Here is a 23,060-nt window from a genome sequence, read left to right on the forward strand (position 1 = left end):
TTTGACAGTGGTATACAAAATTATGCAAGGCATAGATAGGGTAAAGGCAAGCAGCTTTTCCCACTGAGGTTGGGTAAGACTACAACTAGAAATCATGGGGTTAAGGGTGAAAGGTGAAATACTTAAGGGGCACATGAGGGTGCTGTTCATTCAGAGGGTGAATGAGCAAGTGGTGGAGGCGGGGTCGATTTCATCATTCAAGAGAAATTTGGATAGGTACTTGGATTAGAGTGGTATGGAGGGCAATGGTCAAGGTGCAGGTTGATGGGAACAGGTAAGTTAATGGTTCGGCACAGACTAGATGGGCCGAAGGACCTGTTTCTGTGCTGTCATATTCTATGACTCTGAAAGTGTAGGTGGTGGCATTCTAAGATGAAGACAAATACAACAGATACTCAACAGGTCAGCCATCTTTTATTGTTAAGAAACTGTTAGGCGTTCAAAGCAGTGACCTTTTATCAGAAGCTCAGCAAATCTTAGCCATTTTTGATTGTTGTTTCATGAAATTATTTCCAAATGCAATTAAATCAAGTCAGTGTTTCCATTCATTCAGCTTCATTTGCGTTGTTCAGACTCAACAATCTCAGCAACAATCTCAAAGTGATTTCTCACTGTTTGAACAGATGATTTATTTATGTGATCATAAAAGTTTTAGCATGTTTGCTTAACTGAACTTAGTCATGGTTATGATTGTTTGTTAAGATTGCAGACTTTGGACTTTCGAAATGGCGGCGTTTAACCATGAGTAAATCATCAGGCGTTAAATCCCCCACAGCTGGTGGGACAGTTATCTACATGGCTCCCGAGCAGTATGAGCCAAACAAAGTGAAGCGTGCAGATGTAAAACATGACATGTACAGGTAAATAGAACCCAAAGCATTTAGATAGTTTCTTAACATCATTTGCATAAAACAACAAACAATGAAATTTGATAAATTTGACACATTTTGCCTCAGTTAAGAAATCAGTCCAACTATTTACTGTGTGCAGTTTTGCATTGTGTACGTAACTATTTTTGTGCCAGAGCTGTACCCTGTATTCTAAGGTGTTTCTATTTTCATGAAGAATTCACTGATAATGTAAAATGCTTTGGGCAGAGTATATTGTCAACATTCACGCATTCAATTATTTGAGATAATGAATATGTTTCTTTCTGGACACCAGTCTCAACCACTTCCCCTCCACCACCACACACCTCTGCCTAGCGGAACTTCTCCTTAGTCTTAATAATTTCTCCTTTGGCTCCTCCCACTTATGTCAAACAAAAGGTGTAGCCATGGGCACCAGCCTTGCCTGCCTGTTTGTCGGCTACGTGGAACAGTTTACGTTCCAAGCCTACACTGGTGGCCATGCCGCACTTTCCTATGCTACGTCGACAACTGCATCGGTGTTGCTTCCAGCTCTTTGACTTCATCCACTTTGCCTCCAACTTCCACCCTGCCCTCAAATTTAGCTGGTCCATTTCCAACACACCCCTCCCCTTTTTGGATCTCTCTGTCTTTATTTCTGGAGACAGCTTATCTACCGACACTTATTACAAACCCACGGACTCTCACAGCTACCTGGACTATACCTCTTCCCAACCTATGACTTGTAAAAATGTTATCCCGTTCTCTCAATTCCTGTGTCTCCACTGCATCTTCCCTTAGGATGAGGCTTTTCACCTCTGAATGAAGAAAATGTTTTCCTTTTTCAAAGAAAGGGCCTTCCCTCCATCCACAATCAATACTGCCTTCAACCACATCTCTTCCATTTCACACATGTCTGCTCTTACCCCATCCTCCTACCACCCTACCAGGGATAAGGTTCCTCTTGTCCTCAACTACCACCCAACCAGCCTCCACTTCCAGCACATAATTCTCTGTAACTTCTGTCATCACCAACAGGATCCCACCACCAAGCACATCCTTCCCATCTCACCCCCGCTTTCTGCTTTCCATAGGGATTGCTCCCTACACGACTCCCTTGTCCGTTCATCCTTCTCTACTGATCTCCCTCCTGGCACTTATCCTTACTAGCTGAACAAGCTACACCTGCCCCTACACCACCTCCCTCACTACCATTCAGGGCCCCAAATATTCCTTCCTGGTGAGGCAACACTTCATCTGTGAGTCTGTTGGGGTCTTGCACAGTGTCCAGCACATCCTGTGTGACCTCCTGTGTATTGATGAAACCCAACGTAAATTGGGAGACCGCTTCACCAAGCTCCTGCGCTCTGTCCACCAGAAAAAGCAGGATATCCCAGTGGCCACCCATTTTATTTGCACTTCCCATTTCCATTCCAATATGTTTTTCTATGGCTTCCTCCACTATCATGATGAGGCCACACTCAGGGTGGAGGAATATTGATTTCTCAAACCTTCTGTAATGCCCCTCCCCTTACCATTCCACACATCCTTTTCCCTCTTTCACCCTATCGCCTTCTCTGCCCATCACCTCTGGAGCACCTCCACCCTTTTTTTTCATGGCCTTCTGTCCTCTCCTGTCAGACTCCCCCTTCTCCAGCCCTATATTTCAACAATCAACTTCCCAGCTCTTTACTTCACTCCCACCCCCTCCTGGTTTCACCTATCACCTTGTGTTTTTCCCTCCCCTACCTGCCCCTCCCCTATCTTCTAACTCTGCTTCTCATCTTGTTTTTTTTTTATCCAGCCCTGCTGAAGGGTCTTGGTCTGAAATATCAACTGTACTCTTTTTCCATAGATGCTGTCTGGCCTGCTGAGTTCCTCCAGCACTTTGTATGTGTTACTTTGAATCAGTGTTTACCAAGCAGAAGGATTAGGAAGATAGTGAAAGCTGAGTGGGACATGCTAATGTGCCGGGACATTTTGAGATTGTTGAGGTAGTGTTTAGAATTCAGGAAAACATTGTTGGCTAAGGTTCCAGGGCCTAATGTCACATATCCTAAAACAATGGAAGAAATATGTGAGGAGATCACTGAGGTTTTGTTCAAGATATTTGTCCTATCAGTAGTCATAGGTGAAAAAAGACAAGACCATAAGACAAAGGAACAGAATTAGACCATTCAGCCCATTGATTGTGCTCTGCATTCCATCGTGGCTGATTTATTATCCCTCTCAACGTCATCCTTCTGCTTTCTGCCAGGCAGTTTGACACCCTGACTAATCAAGAACCTATTAACTTCTGCTTTAAATATATACAATGACTTGGCCTCCACAGCCATCTCTGGCAATGAATTCCATAGATCCATTATCATCTGGCTAAACAAATTCTTCCTCATCTCCGTCCTAAATGAATGTTCCTCTATTCAGAGGCTATGCCCTGTAGTCCTGAATTACCCCACTATAGGAAATACATTCTCCACATGCACTCTGTGTAGGCCTTTCAATAGTCAATAGGTTTCAATGGGATCCCTCCTCATTTACCTAAATTCCAGTGAGTATGGGTCCAGAGCCATCAAATGCTTCTCTTATATTAACCCATTCATTCCCACAATCATTCTTGTGAACTTCCTCTCTATATTCTAGTCCTCTTGAAATGAATGCTAACATTTCATTTGCCTCCCTTACCACTGGCTCAACCTGAATCCTGCATGAGGACTCCCAAGTCACTCTGCACCTGATGTTTGGATTTTCTCCCCATTTAGAAAATACTCTACACCTTTATGCCATTCAACCAAAGTGCAAGACCAAATATTTCCCTACACTATATTCCATTTCCTACTTCTTTGCCCATTCTCCCAATCTGTCTACAGCAGGCTCCCTGCTTCCTCAACTCTAGCTGCATCTCTACCTATCTTCGCCAACCAGAAATGGCCCCCCTTTATTCCCATTCTTTGCCTCCCGCCAATCAGCCAATCTTCTATCCATTCTCGTATCTTTCCTGCAAAGTGTGTGCTTTTATCTTTTTAAGTAGACTTACATGTGGCATCTAGTCAAAGGCCTTCTATAAATGCAAGTAAACAACATCTACTGACTTTTCTTAGTCTATCTTGCTTGTTATTTCCTCAAAGAATCCCAACGGGATTTCCAGGCAAGATTTCCCCGTAAGGAAACCATGCTAGCTTTGGCTTATTTCATCATGTGCCATCAAGTACTCCAAAACCACATCCTTAATAATGGACTCCAACATCCTCCTGACCACTGAAATCAAGCTAGCTGGCCTATAGTTTCTTTAAAGAGCAAACACGAGGAAATCTGTAGATGCCGGAAATTCAAACAACACGCACAAAATGCTGGTGGAACACAGCAGGCCAGGCAGCATCTATGAGGAGAAGGGTCTCGGCCCGAAACGTCGACAGTACTTCTCCTTATAGATGCTGCCTGGCCTGCTGTGTTCCACCAGCATTTTGTGTGTGTGGCCTATGGTTTCCTTTTTCAGCTTCCCTCCCTTCTTAAGAGATGGAGTGACATCTTCAATCTTCCTGGCCTCTGGAACCATTCCAGAATCCAGTGATTCATGAAAGATCATTACTAATACTTGCACAGTCTCTTCTGCTACTTCTTTCAGAATACTGGGGTATAGTTCATCTGGTCCAGGTGACTTATCTACCTTCAGAACTTTCAGATTCCCAAGCATCTTTTCAAAGTACACTCATGTCTACCATCTGACACTCTTGAATTTCTGACAGTCTGCTAGTATCTTCCATAGTGAAGACTGACACAAATATTTAAGTTAATTCACCATTTATTTGTCTCTCTTTACTACCTCTCCAGTATCATTATCCAGCAGTTCGATACATATTCTCGCTTCTCCTTTGCTCTTTATATATCTGAAAAAAATTTGGTACCTTCTTTTATTTCATTGGCAGGCTTGCCTTCATATTTCATCTTTTTTCTCCTTATGGTTTTTTGAAAACTTCCTGATCTTCTAACTTCCTCTAACTTTTGCCATATTATATGCTCTCTCGTTTGCTTTCATACCGTCTTTGACTTCCCTTGTCTACCACAGTTGCATCATCCTCCATTTAGAATACTACTTCATCTTTGACTTGTATATATTCTGCAACCTCCAAATTGCTCCCAGAAACTACAGCCATTGCTGTTCTGCCATTATTCCTGCTAGTATCCCATTCCAATCAAATTTGGCAAGCTCCTCGCTCATCGCTTTACTCCACTGTAATACTGATACATCTGACTTCAGCTTCTCCCTGCAAATGGCTTGGCGAGTTCTATCACATTATGACCACTATTTCCTCAGGGTTCTTTTTACCATAAGCTCCCTAATTAAATCTGAGTTAATTACACAACATCTAATCAGACACAAACATGAGAAAATCTGCAGATGCTGGAAATCAAAGCTACACAAACAAAATGATGTAGGAAATCAACAGGCCAACTATGGAAAAGAGTACCGTCGACATATTGGGCCGAGAACCTTCAACAGGACTGGAGAAAAAAGATGAGGAGTCGGAGTTAAAAGTGGGGCAAGGGGAGGGAGAACACAAGCTGATAGGTGAAACCGAGAGAGGCAGGGGTGAAGTAAAGAGGTGGGAAGTTGATTGATGAAGAGACACAGGACTGCAGAGAGGGAATAGAATAGGAGAGGACAGAAGGCCATGGAAGAAAGAAAAGGGGAGGAGCGCCCGAGGGAGCCGATGACAATCTGCTTTCCACAGGGATTGCTCTGTACGCAATTTCCTCGTCCATTCATCCCTTCCCGCTGATCTCCCTCCTGGCACTTACCCTTGCAAGCAGAACAAGTGCTACACCTCCTCCCTCACTACCATTCAGAGCCCAAACAATCCTTCCAGATGAGGCGACACTTCACCTGTGAGGCTTTTGAGGTCATATAATGCGTCCGGTGCTCCCAGTGTGGCCTCCTGTATATCGGTGAGAACTGATGCAGATCGGGAGACCACTTCACTGAGTACCCTCATTCCATCTGCCAGAAGGATCTCCCAGAAGCCATCCATTCACATTCCGACATGTCAATCCATATCTCCATTTCTGTCGCGATGAGGCCACACTCAGGTTGGAGGAACAACACCTTGTATTCTGTCTAGGTAGCCTGCAACCTGACGGTATGAGCATCAATTTTTCAAACATCCTGTAATGGCCTCCTCCCACCATTCCTCATGCCCTTTTCCTTCCGACACTTTATCACCTTGCCTACTCATTGCTTCCCACTGGTGTTCCTCCCCCTTTTCTTTCTTCCGTGGCCTTCTGGCCTCTCCTATTGGATTCCCCCTTCTCCAGCCCTGGATCTCTTTCACCAATCAACTTCCCAGCTCTTCACCCCCACCCCCACCTGGTTTCACCTATCACCTTATGTCTCTCCCTCCCCTCCCCCCCTCCTTTTAACTCTGACTCCTCATCTCTTTTTCTCCAGTCTTGCTGAAGAGTCTTGGCCTGAAACGTCAACTGTACTCTCTTCCATAGATGCTGCCTGGCCTGCTGAGGTCCTCCAACATTTTGTGCGTGTTGCCCAATCCAGAATTGTCTTTCTCCTAGTGGGCTCAACCAGAAGTTGCTCTAGGCATAGGCATTGTACAAATTTTTGGGATCTAGCACAAACCTGATTTATCCAAATCTACCTGCATACTGAAATGTTCCACGACTATCATAACATTACCCATTTTAATGCCTTGTCTATCTCCCATTGTAATTTGTCGCCCACATCTTGACACTTTGCAGGTCTGTCTATAAATCCCATCAGGATCTTTTTACCCTTGCAGTTTGTTAGCTCTATCCACCAGGATTTTACATCGTCTGATCATATGCCACCTGTTTTCTGAAGATTTTATTTCAATTTTTACTAACAGTCTCCCAACTCCTCTGCCAAACTGCCTGCCATTTTGATACAATGTGCGACCTTAGATGTTAAGGTCCCAACTATAATCTTCTTTCAGCCACGACTCAGTGATGCCCATATGTCATATTTGCCAATCTATAACTCTGCTGTATGATCATCTACTTTATTCTATATACAAAGTGCTTTCAAATACAATTCCTTCAGTCCTGTACTCTTAATTCTTTTTGATTTTGCCCCCATATTACACCACCTCATCTCACTGACTGCAATTTTGCCCTGTCTTCATGTCCTTCATCACATCTTCTTGTATACCAACTGCCCCATTCTCAGCCCTATCACTTCCATTCCCATTCCACTGCTAAAATAGTTTAAACACTCCCCAACAATGCTAACAAACCTGCCCACAATGATATTGGTCCCCCTCAGGTTCAAGTGTAACTGTCTTTTTGGTATAGGTCACTCCTTCCCCAGAAGAGACCACAATGATCTTTGCTTCAGAATTTACCCGTGAAAAGGACTTTGGCAATTGTGGGGATGACTTACAGCAGACTGAAATGCTTGAGTGTATAGACATTAAGAAAGAGGATGTGCTGGAGATTTTGAAAGGTATTAAGTTAGATAAGTCACTAGGACTGGATGAGATATACCCCAGGCTACTGTGGGAAGTGAGGATGGAGATTGTTGAGCTTCTGGCAATGATCTTTGCATCATCAATAGGGACGGGAGAAGTACCAGAATATTAGAAGGTTACAAATATTGGTCTCGTGTTCAAGAAACAGAGTAGAGATAAACCAGGAAATTATAGACCAGTGAGTCTGATTTCAGTGGTGGACAATTTGTTGGAGAAACTCCTGAGAGGCAGGATTTATGAGCATTTGCAGAGACATAATCTGATTAGGGATAGTCAGCATGGCTTTGTCAAGGGCAGGTTGTGCCTTACGGACTTGATTGAGTTCTTTGAGGATGTAACAAAACACATTGAAGGTAGAGCAGTCGACGTAGTGTATATAGATTTAAGTGAGGCATTTGATAAGGTTCCCCATAAGAAGCTCAGTCAGAAAGTAATGAGGCATGGGATCCAAGGAGAACTTGCTTTGTGGATCCAGAATTGGCTTGCCCACAGAAGGCAAAGGGTGGTTGTAGATGGTTCATATTCTGCATGGAGGTCGGTGACCAGTGGTATTCAGCAAGAAACTGTTCTGAGACCCCCTCCTCTTGGTGATTTTTAAAAAAATATAAAATGATCTGCATGAGGAAGTAGAAGGGTGGGTTAGTAAGTTTTCTGATGACACAAAATTTGGTTGTGTTTTGGATAGCCCAGAGGATCGTTAGAGGTTACAATGCAACATCGATAGTTTGCAGAACTGGGCTGAGATGTGGCAGATGGAGTTCAACCCAGGGAAGTGTGAAGTGGTTCATTTTGGTAGATCAAATTTGAAGACAGAATATAATAATAATGGTAAGACTCTTGGCAGTGTGGAGGATCAGTGAGATCTTGGGGTCCATGTCCCTAAGACACTCAAGCTGCTATGTGGGTTGACAGTTAAGAAAGTGTATGGTGTGTGGCCTTCATCAACCATGGGATTGTGTTCAAGAGCCATGAGGTAATGTTGCAGCTATATAAGACCTTAGTTAAACCCCACTTGAGGTACTGTGTTCACTTCTGGTCACCTCATTAGAGGAAGGATGTGGATACTATAGAGAGAATGCAGAAGAGATTTCCAAAGATGTTGCCTGGATTGGAGAGAATGCCTTATGAGAATAGGTTGATTGAAATCGGCCTTTTCTCCATGGAGTGACAGAGGATAAGAGGTGATCTGATAGAGGTGTGTATTGTGGGCCAAAGGGCCTGTAATGTTCTGTAGGTTCCTATGTTCCTTTGTTTCTACAATCCAGAAACTGAAACCCTGCCCCCTGCACCAATTCCTCAGCCATGTATTCATCTACCAAAGTATCATATTCTGTTCATTGCCCTTGCACCCCAAATGCTTCTTCAGATAAATCGATGACACCTTCATAGTGTGGCCTTGTGGACTCCAGGCACTCCAGCAGTTCCATGACTATCTGAACAAGATACGTCCAAACATTCAATTTACAATAGAGGTGGAGACAATAGAATGTCTGTTCCTGGACATTCTAATAAGACAGAAACCGGATATTAGCCTTGGACATGACATAAATTGGAAACCTACTCACACGGACTGATATCTCAACAGTAACAGCCACCATGACACCTCCTAATGTAGAATGGTTCTTTCTACTTCAATTAATCATGCAAAACCTATTTTGGAATCAGAGAATCTCCTGGAGGAAGTAAGATGATTATGCATAATATTCGTACAGAATGGCTACAAGGTGAAGGAAATCAATTGAGCCCTTAAAAGGGCCAACAGAAGAATTAGAAAACCTAACAACACGGGGAATCCATCAGTACTGCCTGTCTTCCCTGGAGTTCCATGGTTTCTGACAAAATGCCATCTGGCCAGGATCTTGAAGTACTACCAGATTAATACCATCCATAAAGCAGTAGGGAAGCTCAAATCATAGCTTACGGGGTCAAAGATGACCTGAGACTCTGAACAGCTGGTGCTTCTAGGATACCTTGTGACTGTGGAGCAGCATACATCAACCAGACAGAGTGCATGGTGGGAACCCGCATCGAGGAGCCCAGGATCAGTTTGGGTTATCCGAAGACATCGGCGGTAGCAGAAAAGTGCACTTGCAATGGCTATAGGATTGACTTTGGCACAAAACTACTGTGCCCCACCAATGGGTTTTGGGACCACCTAGTGAAGGAAGCCGTTGAAATAAAGCTAGAGGAAAAGTTTTTACAAAAATGAAGGTCTCACTCGGTAAGAACTGGAATTGAATTGTAAATAAGGTGGAGCAACAGAAACCTAATTGGAAGTGGACTAATCAATCAGGAGGTATGGATGATGGGGGTATAATTACCACCAGACGAGACATGCCCAGCTATCATCCCTGATGAAGATGGCAGCGTTTCTCATTGAAACATTGGTTAAAATTGATACCTATACCTGGCTGGAAGCCCAAGACAAGTTTCTTCATGTTATTCTTAACTTCACTGGCGCTTGGCACAGGCAGCAATCCAGAGATTACTACCCTCAGGCTCCTGCTTTTCAGCTTTCTACCTAGCACCTCATATTCTCTCTTTAGGGCCTTCTCTCTTTTCCTACCCATTTCATTAGTACCAATATGTACCTAGATAACCGGCTGCTCGCTCTCCTCTTTTAGAATACCTTAGACCCGATCCAAGATATTCCTGACCCTGACACCTGGGAGGCAACATACCACATGGGTGTCTCTTTCACGCCCACAGTATTTCCTGTCTTCTTCTCTAATTATGGAATCCCTTATCACTACTGCACTCCTCTTTCCTCACCCGCTTCCCTTCTCTCCCACTTTCTGAGCCACAGAGCCAGACTCAGAGCCAAAGACCTGATGACCACTGTGGCTTTTCTCTGTAAAGTCATCCTCCTTCCACCCCCTCCCCCCAGCAGTACCCAAAGCAGAATACCTGTTGTTGAGGGGAATGGTTCAAGGGTACCCTGCCTCCTTTCCCCCTCCTTAAGGTCATCCAGGTACTGTTTTCCTGCATCTTGTATGTAACTGCTGTAGCTCTCTGTACATCCTGTTGATCATCCCTCAGCCTCATGAGTTCATCCAGTTTCCTCTCCACTTGCTTAACACAGCCCAAAAGAAACTGCAGCTAGGTGCATTTGCAGGTGTAGTCATCAGGGACGCTGGAGGTCTCCCTGCCTTCCCACATCCTGCAAGAGGAGCATTCCACTATCCTGCCTGGCCTCCCCATAGCTCTGATTGTGCAAAAAGAAAGAAAGAAAAAAAATAAACAGCCTTCACCTCACTGAAGCATCTATGAGTCAAAGCCTTAGCTCCCCAATCTAACACTGGTCCACCCACACAGTGTCTGCTTCCACAATGGCTGCTCTGGTTAAACCTAACTTCTTATTGGCCTCTGCCAAGTTCCTAATTACGCACTATATAATGTCTCTTCAGGAACTGTGGTGCATAGAATATTCCAGCTGTTCCTGCTCGCTTCTTTTGAATTCTCTCTCCCCTAATCAAATCCTGGAGAGCAGTAAATATACCTTTGTTCATAAAAGGAAAATAGGGGTAGCACAGGTTATTTTAGATCAGCGATTCTCACATCAGTGGTGTGGAAGCTATAGGAGAGGATAATTAGGCACATTTGTAAAGGCAAAACTGGTTATGGAGAACATTGCTTTCAGCAGGGTAGGTCATGCCTTACAAACTTGACTGATTTTCTTGAGGTGATACAGGCATTTGATGAGGATAAGACAATTGACATCTATAAGGAGTTAATTAAGGCAGTTGGTATTGTTCCTCATGGTACGCTGATTAAGAAGATAAATAGAAATGGTATCCAGGGTGAATTGCAAGTTTGGATTTTGAATTGGCTTGCTGATAAAAGACAGTAGGAGAGGAAGACTGTTATTCTGGCTGGGGTTCCATGACCACTGGTCTTCCATCAGGATTGGTGCTGGCACCTCTCTTTGTCATGCACTGTACAGTATATCAGTGAAAATGTAGATATGGATGGATGGTTTGTGAATGGTACCAAGATTGGTGGAATTGTGACAGTGTAAAGGCCTATCGAAGTGTAGATTGGGATATAGTTCATTTAAAGAGAGAGGCAAATGGAGTTTATATACAAACTTTGTAGAATTTAGAACATTACAGCCCACCACAATATTGTGCCAAATCTGTACCTAATTAAGATAAATTCAAACCCTACCTCCTACATAGTGCTTTAATTTTTTCTATCACCTATGTGCCTATCAAAGAGTTTCTTAAATGCCCTGAATTTATTAAAGTCTACCACCACCCCTGGTATTGTTTTCCATGCCCTTACCCTTCTGTGGGGGGGGGGGGGGGGGAGAAAACCTAATACTGATATCCCCCTCCATACCTGTCTTCTTTAAAATGATGCATTCTCGATTGGCCATTGCCACCTGGAAAAAGGCCCTGGCTGTTCACTCTTATCTATTCGTTTTATCATCTTATACAACCCTAACAAGTAACCTCACATCATTTTTTAAAATTAAGATACAGTACAGAATAGCTTTCCTGGCCCCTTGAACCACGCTGCCCTAGCCTATTCATGGGACAATTTACAATGACCAATTAATCTACCAATTGGTACATCTTTAGACTGTGGGTGAAAATCCATGTGGTCACAGGGAGAACATTCAAACTCCTTACAAACAGCAGCAGGAATTGTACCCAGATTGCTCGTACTATAAAGCATGTGCCAATCACTTCGCTACCATCCTTTGCTCCAGAAAAAAAAAATGCCCTGATTTGATCAATTTATCATCATGAGATATGCCCTGTAGTGCAGGCAGCATCTTGGTAAATCTCCTCTGCACCCTCTCTGAAGTTTCTGCGTCTTTCCTATAATGAGGAACCAGAATTGAACACAATGTTCCAAGTGTGTTCTAACCAGTCTTTTTATAGAGCTGCAACACTATCTCATGGCTATTGAACTCAATCCCCTGATTAATGAAGTCAATTTACCATATGCTCGTTAACTACCTTAATAATTTGTGTGGCCACTTTGAGGGATCTACAGAAGATTCCTCTGTTCTCCCACACTCCAAAGTGCATCACTTCACACTTATCCAGATTGAATTCCATCTGCTCTGCTGTGCTCTGCTCTGCATCCTATTGTCCCGTTGTAATCTATAACAACCTTCTACACCATCCACAACTTTACCAACCTTTGTATCATCTACAAACTTACTAATCCATCCTTCCTTCCTGATGAAATGCCTAACAGCACACTGAGCAAGTATTGTCGAACCCTGCTGAAGCACCACGCCTCACCCTGCCACCCAGCGTAGCACTCAAGCACAAAGTATTTTAGAAGATAATACGAGTTCTTTTAGTAGTGCTACTCCCATGCTGATTCAATAGCTGAGAAGCTACAACACCAACAGTGTTTCAACATTTTAGCTTTTTTTGTTCCAGCTAGTCCAGTAGTCAGTCCAATACTGCAGTAAGTGCAAAGACTCCCTTACCCATACAGAATGAAGAAACCATGCCAGTTCCACATCACAAGATCTCAGGGACAGAAACGCCTCCACTCAGTTGGCTTGTCTGCAGAGGGTTTCGGATCACGCATTTTCTAGCATAAATGTGATTAATCATTTGCTTGCTCCTTTGAAATATAGACCTGATATCTAATAACTTTGTGTATCATCCAGATATTTGATATTTTAAATCCTCTCAGACAAATATCACTGTTACTGTTTAGGACAAGTTAAATTCCTAAATATTTTATTCCTTCCTTCATTCCGGCCTGATTCCTCCTGTAGGGGTTTAAGGACATCTAAGCTATCCCCGTTACAAGGAAGAGAGTCATAATTACGGAAGTAGTCTAAATTTAATATCCGTGTTTTTTGGGGAAACTTGATAGCTAAGTGAAGTCCTGTGTGAGGATGCAGTAATTCTCCTGCACTTTGAGTTCAGGAGAAAAAAGATTTCTCTACCTTCCTCTCCACAGTTCAAAGCCCTACTGGGTAGGTTGATTGGTCGTTGTAAGTTGTCCTGTGATTAGGTTAGGGTTAATTTGGGGTGGTTGGGGATTATCGAGTGATGTGGCTCAACAGGCTGGAAGGGCCTATTCCATGCTGTGTATCTAAACAAAATAAAATTAAGTAAAAAATTCCATTGTCACATTTAACTTCGTAAAGGGGACATGACAAAATCAAAGTGGAATCATCTCAGCTCGAGGATCAAGGACCGACTTTATTCACCATATACATTCACATGTATTAGGAAATTGTTCTGGTTTGTCGGCGCTACAAAAAAATCAACTTACAACAATATACAAAATAAGGAATTATATAAAGTTAAATGTACAGATATGGGATAAAATGTACATAAGTAACAGCACGTATTTACTATGTAAATAGCTTATAAAACGTGGTTTAAAGTGTTTATAGTTCAGTGACTGAGGTAGATAGTGGGGGTGGGGGTGTGAGGGAAAATAGAATGGTTGATCAGTTTAACTGCTTGTGGGACAAGACTTACAAGATGGAGCGGAGCTGTTAGAAAAGGCAGTTTGCTGGGTGGGTAATCTCCCCGATGATTTCTCCTGCCCTTTTCTTTGTTCTGGACACATGGTAGTCTGCAGCCAATGGCATTTTCTGCTGTCCTGATAACAGCGTAGTTTTTGTGTGTTGTGAGGCGGATGTTGCAGCAAACCAAAGAGGAATGGTTGATGTGAGAATGGTCTCCATGATGCCAGTGTAGAGTTGCTTGGGAAAACGGGCTTTTACCAACTGCCACAAGAAGTGCATCCTCTGCCAAGCCTTTTTGCTAATGGAGGAGACGTGGTTCTCCCACATGAGGTACGAAGAGATAATGATGCTCAAGAACCTGACTGTTGAAACGTGTTAACTGTAGAGTTTTTGATGAAAAGTGGGTGGAGAGGAGACACACTTCTCCCGAAGTCAATGCGCATCTCCACGGTTTTGAGGGCATTCAAATGATGATTACACTGACAGAGTTAGCTCCTATAACAGCTTTTGTGACGATGCCTGTATTCCCACTAAAACAATCACCAACTTCAGCTATAATAAAACCTGGTTCAATCACTGTTGTGATTGCACCATCATGTGTTTGATTCCTGGTGGTATTTGGATTTGTTAGCTCTGATGATTAGTCTTATGACAGTGACACCATCTGCGAGCTGTATCAGTTTAACTGATGGATCATTGGAGACTCAGTTGTTGGTGCACAGAAAGAATAGGAGAGGGGAGACAGCAGACCAGTGACCAGTGGTATACCAGTGCTGACTCAGAGGAATATCTAAATGAGCTTTCCTGGTCTCACATACTGCCTCCTGTCAGAGAGGATGATTGTGATCCAACTACAGATAGGACCTGGTATGTGGAGTTTGGCAAGTTTCTCTTGCAAAAGCTCAGGGATGATGGTGTTGAAGGCTGAACTGAAATCGACAGAGAATTCTGACCAGCTGTAGTGTAAAGTCAAGTCGGATGTTAACTGCATCATCTACAAATCTGTTGGCTCTGTAGGCGAATGTCAGCATGTGTAGAAATTTGGTGTTATGGAGTTGAGAAATGGCATAATCAACCTTTCAAAAGTCTTCATTACGACTGGTCTGTAGTCATTGAATCCAGTTATCTTTAATTTTTTGAGACTGATTTCTTGAAACATGCTGGAACAGTGATGTTTAAGAGGCTGAAAATGTTTGTGAAGATTGTAGACCTCTGTTTAGCACAGTGTTTGATGATGGCAGGGCCATAATTTTTGTACCCTGAACAGCTTTCTCACCACTTCTTCTTTGACAACAAAGGGTGTGATGTTCTGGCTGAATGGGCTCTGGAGAAGGTCTTTGAAGTGTGAGCTGTCAAATCTGTAGTAGAACTGGTTTAACTGGTTAAGGAGGAGGAGTCATCAAGAAAAGAGTGATGCTTTCTTTTTGTACAGTTGGTAATCAACAAAGCTCTTTCCAAACTAAAAAAAAACAGTCATATGCAGAAAACTGCTTTTCTAGTTTGTCTGAATATTTGGTATTTGGCAGGTCTAATTGGCTTTTCTTGGACTTCTTTTCCCAGTCCTACAGTCCTCCTCCTTTTCCAGACACAACTGCTTAAGCTCTGCATTGAACCAGGTTTTATTATAGCTGAAGTTGGTGATTGTTTTAGTGGGAATACAGGCATCGTTTCAAAAGCTGTTATAGGAGCTAACTCTGTCAGTGTATTCATCATTGCTGTCAGAACAAGTTTTAAAGATGTTTCAAATACTGGAACTAATAGTGGACAAACGAGAGAAAATCTGTAGATGCTGGAAGTCCAAGCAACACATGCTGGAGGAACTCAGCAGGCCAGGCAGCATCTAGGAAAAGAATACAGTCAACATTTTGGGCTGAAACCCTCCGGCAGGACTGGGGGTCTAGTGGAACTAGGGGGTCATTAAAACTGAGGTACATAGGACCTGCTTCTTGCAGTGGGTGTTGAGTCTCTGGAATTCTATACCCCAGGGGCTATGGAAACTAAATCACAGGAGGTATTTAAAGAGAAGAAAGATTTTTTATGAAAGTTTGAGGAATTCGGGGCTATTGGTAATTAGAATAGGAGGGGAGTTGAAACCTGCATCAGCTCAGCCATGATCATGTTAGTTGGTCTATTCCTTCACAAACAAGAGAAAATCTGCAGAGGCTGAAAATCCAGGCAATACACATGGGACTGATGATGAAGGGTCTTGGCCCGAAAAAGACTGTTCACTCTTTTCCATAGATGCTGTCTGGCCTGCAGAGTTCCTCCAGCATTTTGTGTGCGTCGACTCCCAAGAACCCATTCAAATGGCAGTCTGCCTGAGACGCTGACGTTTTGTGGTGGCAGATTGCAATTCCATTGCAGTGCCTGGGCATTCACTGCCTGCTGCCTCCCCTACGGTGGAAACTGGAACATCTGCTTCTAGAAGCTGCAGCCTGGTTGAATTCACTTATCATCATTGTGTTCCGTCTCATCTGGCATAGGCAATCATGGTCTTATGACCCTGATTATTCTTAGCAAATTTCTCTGCAGAAGCAGCTTGCCTTTGTTTTTTTTCTAGGCAGTGTCTTTACAAGTCAGGTGACCCCAGCCATTATCAATACTCTTCAGAGGCTGTCTGCCTGGCATCAGTGGTCGCAAGACTAGGACTTGTGATATGCACCAGTTACTCATGCGACCATCCACCACCTGCTGCCGTGACTTCATATGACCCTGAACGGGGGCCAAGCAGGTGTTGCACTTTGCCCAAGGGTGACCTGCAGGCTAGCGGAGGGAAGGTGTGCCTCACAGAATATTTGGTTGAGATGTATCTCCACCCCTTCACCCATGAATTCAATAGTGTTTCCATTAAGTTAGGTATATGTACCACACGCAACCACGGTCTTAGTTCTGTGCCTGGTACCTCTGTACAATGCCATCAATACTGTACAATATTGTACAATATTTCCTGTTTATTAACAAATTGCAAGTTACTGTGTTTCCTTTTCTCTAGTATCTGAACTTGGAAAAGTGAGAGGAAATTTTTAAAGTGAGTTATTTGCAGAAGTATTCCACTGTAATGCTGCATGTTGCTTCAAGCAACTTGGTGTACTGCAACTTGAAGCCTCAACAGTGAATATGGTTTGCCATGTTAATAAATCACCAATGTATAAATGTATTGTGTTTTCTTTATAGCTATGCGATAATAATGTGGGAAGTTCTCTCAAGAAAACAACCATTTGAAGGCAAGTTCTCATGTGGATTTAATTTCAGACCAGGTGTTGACATCATGTCAATTTCACTTTTTTTTAAAAAAATGAATTAAATACAAACTCATACATTTCAAAGCCAAACATTTTATTTCCAATTCAACATTTGTTTGTCAGATATGGATCTAAAGTATTTCTGAAAGTCTGCATTAAAGTTCAACACCAGAAATATAATGCTTTGGTACAGCACTATGGGAGGGTTGCAGTTCAAAGGTGCATTGTTTTGGGAATGATTGGAATTAGAAGCACTATTGTGCTCCCAGATGAAGATAAATATCCTAATGTATTATTCGAAAATCACAGCGCAGTTCCTTCAGTGATGAGGCTTAATATTTTCCCTCATTGAGCTTCAGTAGTACAGAATGAGTAATAGTGTATTTAGATGCTTTTTGTAGCATCTTGTGGAGTACAAATAAGTAGTGAGTTCGATAAACATCCAATGTGAAAACAGAAAAGTGTTTGAAACTATCTGCAGAGCAGAAGCAACTGAGAAGATATAAACTAGAAATATTTCAGTTCTCGATCCACTGAACACTTGCAAAATGTTCTGGTTCTATTGCTAGGCATACATCAGTTGCCATATTTCCTTATAACAGCAACTTTTTTTGCCATTGCTATGATTTTAAAAAGTATTTTAAAAGAATTTGAAGGCATTACATACATAGCAGTCATTCTGTGTCTGTATGTTTTCAACCTGACATATTCAACCTTTATTGGGAGAAGATTCTGAGAGAAATTAGTAGTATTCCAGGCATGATAATTGGTGGATACAATTTGAACAACCTGCGATATGTAGATGACACAGTACTGATAGCTACTTCCATAGGGAAGCTCCAAGTAATACTGTCGCAGGAAGTGCAAAGAGAGGATTGACCATCAACTGCAAGAAGGCCAAATGTATGTCGTCACAAACGAGACAAAAATACAGAAACTTGAACTGTAACAATTAAACAAACATGGAAGTTCAGTTCGTTAAGGTTCATGATAACATCTGACGGTAGGGGCCGATGTTGAAATTAGGAGGAGGATTGGGATTGCTAAATGCACATTTGAGCAAGATAGTAAAGAATGACATATTTTCTATAGGTACGAAACTCAGTGTTGTGGTGCTGCTTTGATTCCACACTAATATATAGAAGTGAATCTTGAACAATATCAAAGCAAACTGAGGGAAGACTTGAAGCTGCAGAATTGGGGTTTTTGAGAAGAATGATGAAAGTATCGAGGAACGACAGAGAACAAATGAGGAAGTGTTGCGAAAAGCCGGAATAGGAAGAGAGCTGATATCATCAATCAAGAAATGGCAACTGGAATTACTGGGACATGTACTGAGGAAGGAAAAGCTCAAACATCTTGCAGTGACAGCAAAAATTGGCGGAAGATAAAGTTGCAGATGACAGTACATAACATTCGTGAGTTACATCAAGGGATGGACAGGCAAAAGTTTTGAAAAGTTTATTAGAACTTCTCAGGTTAAAGAGAGATGGAAGACTATGATTGCCCATGTCATATGACAAAGCAGGTACTGATGAATTATATTAGGCCAAAAGAAAAATGTCACAAAAACATTTTGTATATATTCAAAGGATGTGGACTTTGGAGCTGAGATAGCATTTAATTGTCCTTCCCAGCTGCCCTTAAGGTGAAGGTGAGCTACCTTCTTGAACTGTTGCAATCCTTTCCCATTGTGAGTGTACGCACATCTCTCAGGCAGAATAGCAGACTCAGATTGTTTTCCACAACATTAATATGCTATTTCTGAATACTAAATTAAGTTGTTTATAATCTGAAATGAAATGAAAATGGATGGAATAATACTTGTCTGGTCACCACAGTAACAAACTTAGAATTTAGTACAGAATCTTTGTAGTTTATTTTCCAAAAAGCTCATTTGTACATTTCATGATTAACTTCTAAGCAAAATAGTTTCCTTTGGTTAAAACCTTAAATTGCAACATTTTAATTGAAAAGCAGGTTTTGTTTGTTTCCTCATTTGCATCCTCTGCCCTTTTTGCAGATGCTACGAACCCAGTACAGGTGATGTTTAGTGTACTGCGAGGTACCAGACCTGACACCAGTGAGGAAAGTTTACCATTAGACATCCCCAACCGTGAAATTCTGCTCGAGCTGATGACAAGTGGCTGGTCTCAAAACCCTAATGAACGCCCTTCCTTTATTAGTAAGTTGTTATAAGTATGATGCATATGGATTTCAAAGATAACTGCAGTACACTCCTTATCCGCGGGGGATTTCCCGGCCCCCCCCCCCCCCCCCGAGGAAACCAAAATTCGCGGATGCTCAAGTCCCTTATTTAACATGTATCAGTGCGGTGGACATTAGGACCTGGCGGCGCAGCTCTGAATCCGCAGTGTTTCTGTTCACGAAAATAATCACGATCGCGATTGAAAATAAGGTGGAAGTAATAAAGCAATCGGAAAGAGGTGAAACGCCATTGGTCATTGGAAAAGCGTTAGGCCACAATCGGTCAATGATCGGAATAATTTTAATGGAGCATATGAAAGGCCCTGCCTGGATGAAAGCTACAGTTATTACTAAGCAACGCAGTGGTTAAATTATTGAACTACGTACGTTTCTTAAGTGTTTTATATGCATAGAAAGGTAAAATATGTACTATATACTAAGAAAAACGTTTGACTAACTGATGCTAAATAATACCGGATGTACCTGTTCTGACTTCAAATCCAACTTAAAGACGGACTCAGGAATGGTACTCATTCATAACCCGGGGACTGCCTGTATGTTTAAGTCATTTCTAGATTACTTATAATACCTAATACAATGTAAATGCTATGTAAATAGTTGTTATACTGTATTGTTTAGGGAATAATGACAAGAAAAAAATAGTCTGTACATGCTCAAACAACAAGTGCTGGAGAGAGAACTTCTGGGTTTTCCCAATCCACGGTTGGTTGAATTTGGCACATGCGGAATCCGCGGATAAGGAGAGCCGACTGTAATCCAAATGATTCCAAAACAGTCCATAGTGGATCTAATACAAGTTTTAATAACTTGCAGTGATCATTTCCAGATTCATTAATATCATGATTACAATGGTCAGTTCAGTGGGATTAATTTGTTTTCACCAGCTCTTTAAGGTTGTATCACTGGACATTTGATTGGAGCTCGCAACTCTGTGCTGACAGGAACTGAAAGCAAATCCTTCAAAAGTTACTTTCCTAGCACTACAACACAAGTCCAGCCTATTCACTTGCAACACCAGGGGAGTGGATCGTAAGTCAAGCTGCCTTACCTCCATCTCCTACTCAATGACCCATGCATTAATTTCTTTTTTTAAACTTCCTCATTCCAGTTCCTTATCTGCTGTCTGAAAGGCCAGTCCTCAACCACAGAAAAATGTTGGAAGCTTTTCCTCAAGATCCTTTGATTCATAACCTCATTTTGGATGAGGGATTTCGACACTTTTTTATGCCATGGATCCTTACCATTAACTGAAGGGTCCGTGGACCCCGGTTTTGGAGCCCCTATTTTAGATAAACTGTTTGGTATCCTGACCCTATCACAAACCTGAGCTGCATTTGGTAACTTCCCCACTCACCAAAGTAACAACACCAGATTTATAATTTTATGTCATACTGCAGGTAATAAACCAACTTGATAACATAGTTCAAACATTGGATTACTACCAGGTCTACTTCATTTTCAATATCTTTCTGCTTCCATCATTTCTCCCTCATTTAAAAAAAATATGAAATATCGTCAAAAAACCCAGAATTATTCCCTCACTCTGTTCTCCACGTCAGTCCTTTCTAGAAAAGGATAATTAACACTGTGTTGCAATCTTCAGTCAGATTGCATCATAGCTACAAAATAAGCCTTTTTCTCTGTATGAACCTCTGTATCAGACAACAGTCCAATATGAAAAAGAGAAGCAACTTCTGTCTGTGGTATCCCCTTGAATGTAATTATAAATTATACCTTCATCTCAGTCTGTAGATATAGAAAATGGGACTATGCTTTTATTGATTCATAAAGTACTATAACACAGAAACAGACCCTTTGTCCTATCTAGTCTATAACAATCTGATTTTCTGCATAGTCACTTCTACCTGCACATGGCCTATATTCCTTCAAACCCTCCCCGATTCAAACTTCTCTTAAATGTTACAATTACACCCACATCAACCACTTCCACTGCCTGCTCCTTCCACACTTGCATCATCCTCCGAGTGAAGAGGTTTCCTCTCAAACATTTAGAACATAGAACAATACAGCACAGGCCATTCAGCCCACAATGTTATGCCGACCCTTAAACCCTGCCTCCACCTCAAATTCCTCCATATACCTGTCTAGTAGTCTCTTAAATTTCACTAGTGTATCTGCCACCACCACTGACTCAGGCAGTGCATTCCACACACCAGCCACTCTCTGAGTAAAAAACCTTCCTCTAATATCCCCCTTGAACTTCCCTCCCCTTACCTTAAAGCCATGTCCTCTTGTTTTCAGCAGTGGTGCCCTGAGGAAGAGGTGCTGGTTGTCCACTCTATCTATTCCTCTTAATAGCTTGTATTTCACCATCAGAGGTTTCAAAGGTACATTTAATGTCAGAGAAATTTATAAAATATACATCCTGAAATCCTTTTCCTTTGCAACCATCCACAAAAACAGAGGACTGCCCCAAGGAATGAGCGACAGTTATATATTAGAACCCCAACCCCCCCCCCACTACCCCTTTCTGTGCTTAAGTGGCAGCAAGCTATAATCCCCCTCCCCCCACTAGCAAAAAAAAAAGCATCTGCACCCACTACTGAGCACTCAAGTGTGAGCAAAGCAACAGACTTGCAGTTACCCCAAAGACTTCGCGTTTCACCTGGTTTACAATGTAAAAGGTCCACAACATCACTTTTTTAGCTCTGTGCCCAAAAATCTGGGCACACGACCGCAGATATTCCGACTTCCCCAATGACACACGGGTCTCCTGTTGTGACACCGACCCTCAATCCACCCGTCTCCAGAGCCCTGAGATCCTAGGCTTCCAAATCCGAGCCGGACTCTTAGGCCGAGCCCTTGGTGTACCAAACAACAACAGCCAGTTATAAAACCCCAAGAGCGGGTCCCATTCCCGCAAAGAACCGTAGTCAGCGTGTAACTCCAGGTCAGGGTCTTCAACAGAACCCTGAAAGGGAAAAATAAAGATATTAAAGATGGAAATAAAGCCATTTCCGAAGATGCAAGCAAAGGAGTCTCTGTTTAATGCCATCATCACTCCACACCTTCTTTCACTCTAAATCTAGGACCTCTAGTTCTACTCTCTCGCAACCTGAAGGGAAAAAGCCTACATGCGTTCACCCTATATACATCTTCGTAATTTTGTATACCTATACAAGATCTCCCCTCATTCTACTGCACTCCAGGGAATAAAGTACTAACCTACTTAACAGTTCCCTATAGACTCCTCAAGTCACAGCAACATCATTGTAAATTTTCCTCCAGCTTTTAAGCTTCTTGATGTCTTTCTTGTAGTTTGGCGACCAGAACTGCACACAATACTCGAAATTCAGTCTCACCAGCATCTTGTACAACTTCAACATGAGGGGGAGCTTCTTCACTCAGAGGGTGGTGAGAGTGTGGAACGAGCTGCCAGCGCGAAAGGTGGTAGCTAGGAAGATTTTGCCATTTAAGAGGAATTTGGATTGCTACATAGATGGGAGTTGTAGGGAGGGCTGTGGTCCAGGTGCAGGTCAATGGGTCTAGGCAGATCTATGGTTCAGCATGAACTAGATGGGCCAATTTCTTTGCTGTAGTGCTCTATGCCCTATCACACAAAGCCATGCTAACCATCTCTAATAAGACCTTGTTAATCCAAATACTTATATAAGCTCTCCTTTAAAATGCCTTCCAATAATTTACCATGACTGACGGTTGGTTCACTAGACTATAAGTTCCTGGATTGTTCTTAGGCATTTTCTTGAACAATGGAACAACATTAACTATGCTCTAGTCCTCCTGCGCCTTACCTGTGTGTTAAATA

General features: G+C 42.3%; 1 protein-coding gene across 4 annotated transcripts in view; it reads left to right on the top strand.

Annotated features, from left to right (window-relative positions):
- Window positions 1-23,060, top strand: part of ripk2 (receptor-interacting serine-threonine kinase 2) — a 72,666-nt gene that overhangs the window by 37,986 nt on the left and 11,620 nt on the right. For all 4 annotated transcript variants that reach the window (XR_012098808.1, XM_073044461.1, XM_073044459.1 and 1 more), the window contains exons 4-6: window positions 703-860; window positions 16,977-17,026; window positions 19,068-19,229. Coding sequence is in view for 3 of the 4 variants with exons in the window: in XM_073044461.1 (XP_072900562.1) it covers window positions 703-860; window positions 16,977-17,026; window positions 19,068-19,229 (370 nt within the window). In the remaining variant the exon portion in view is untranslated. The remainder of the gene's footprint in view (window positions 1-702; window positions 861-16,976; window positions 17,027-19,067; window positions 19,230-23,060) is intronic.

The sequence above is a fragment of the Hemitrygon akajei genome, chromosome 1 (assembly GCF_048418815.1).
Source record: "Hemitrygon akajei chromosome 1, sHemAka1.3, whole genome shotgun sequence".
NCBI lineage: Eukaryota > Metazoa > Chordata > Chondrichthyes > Myliobatiformes > Dasyatidae > Hemitrygon > Hemitrygon akajei.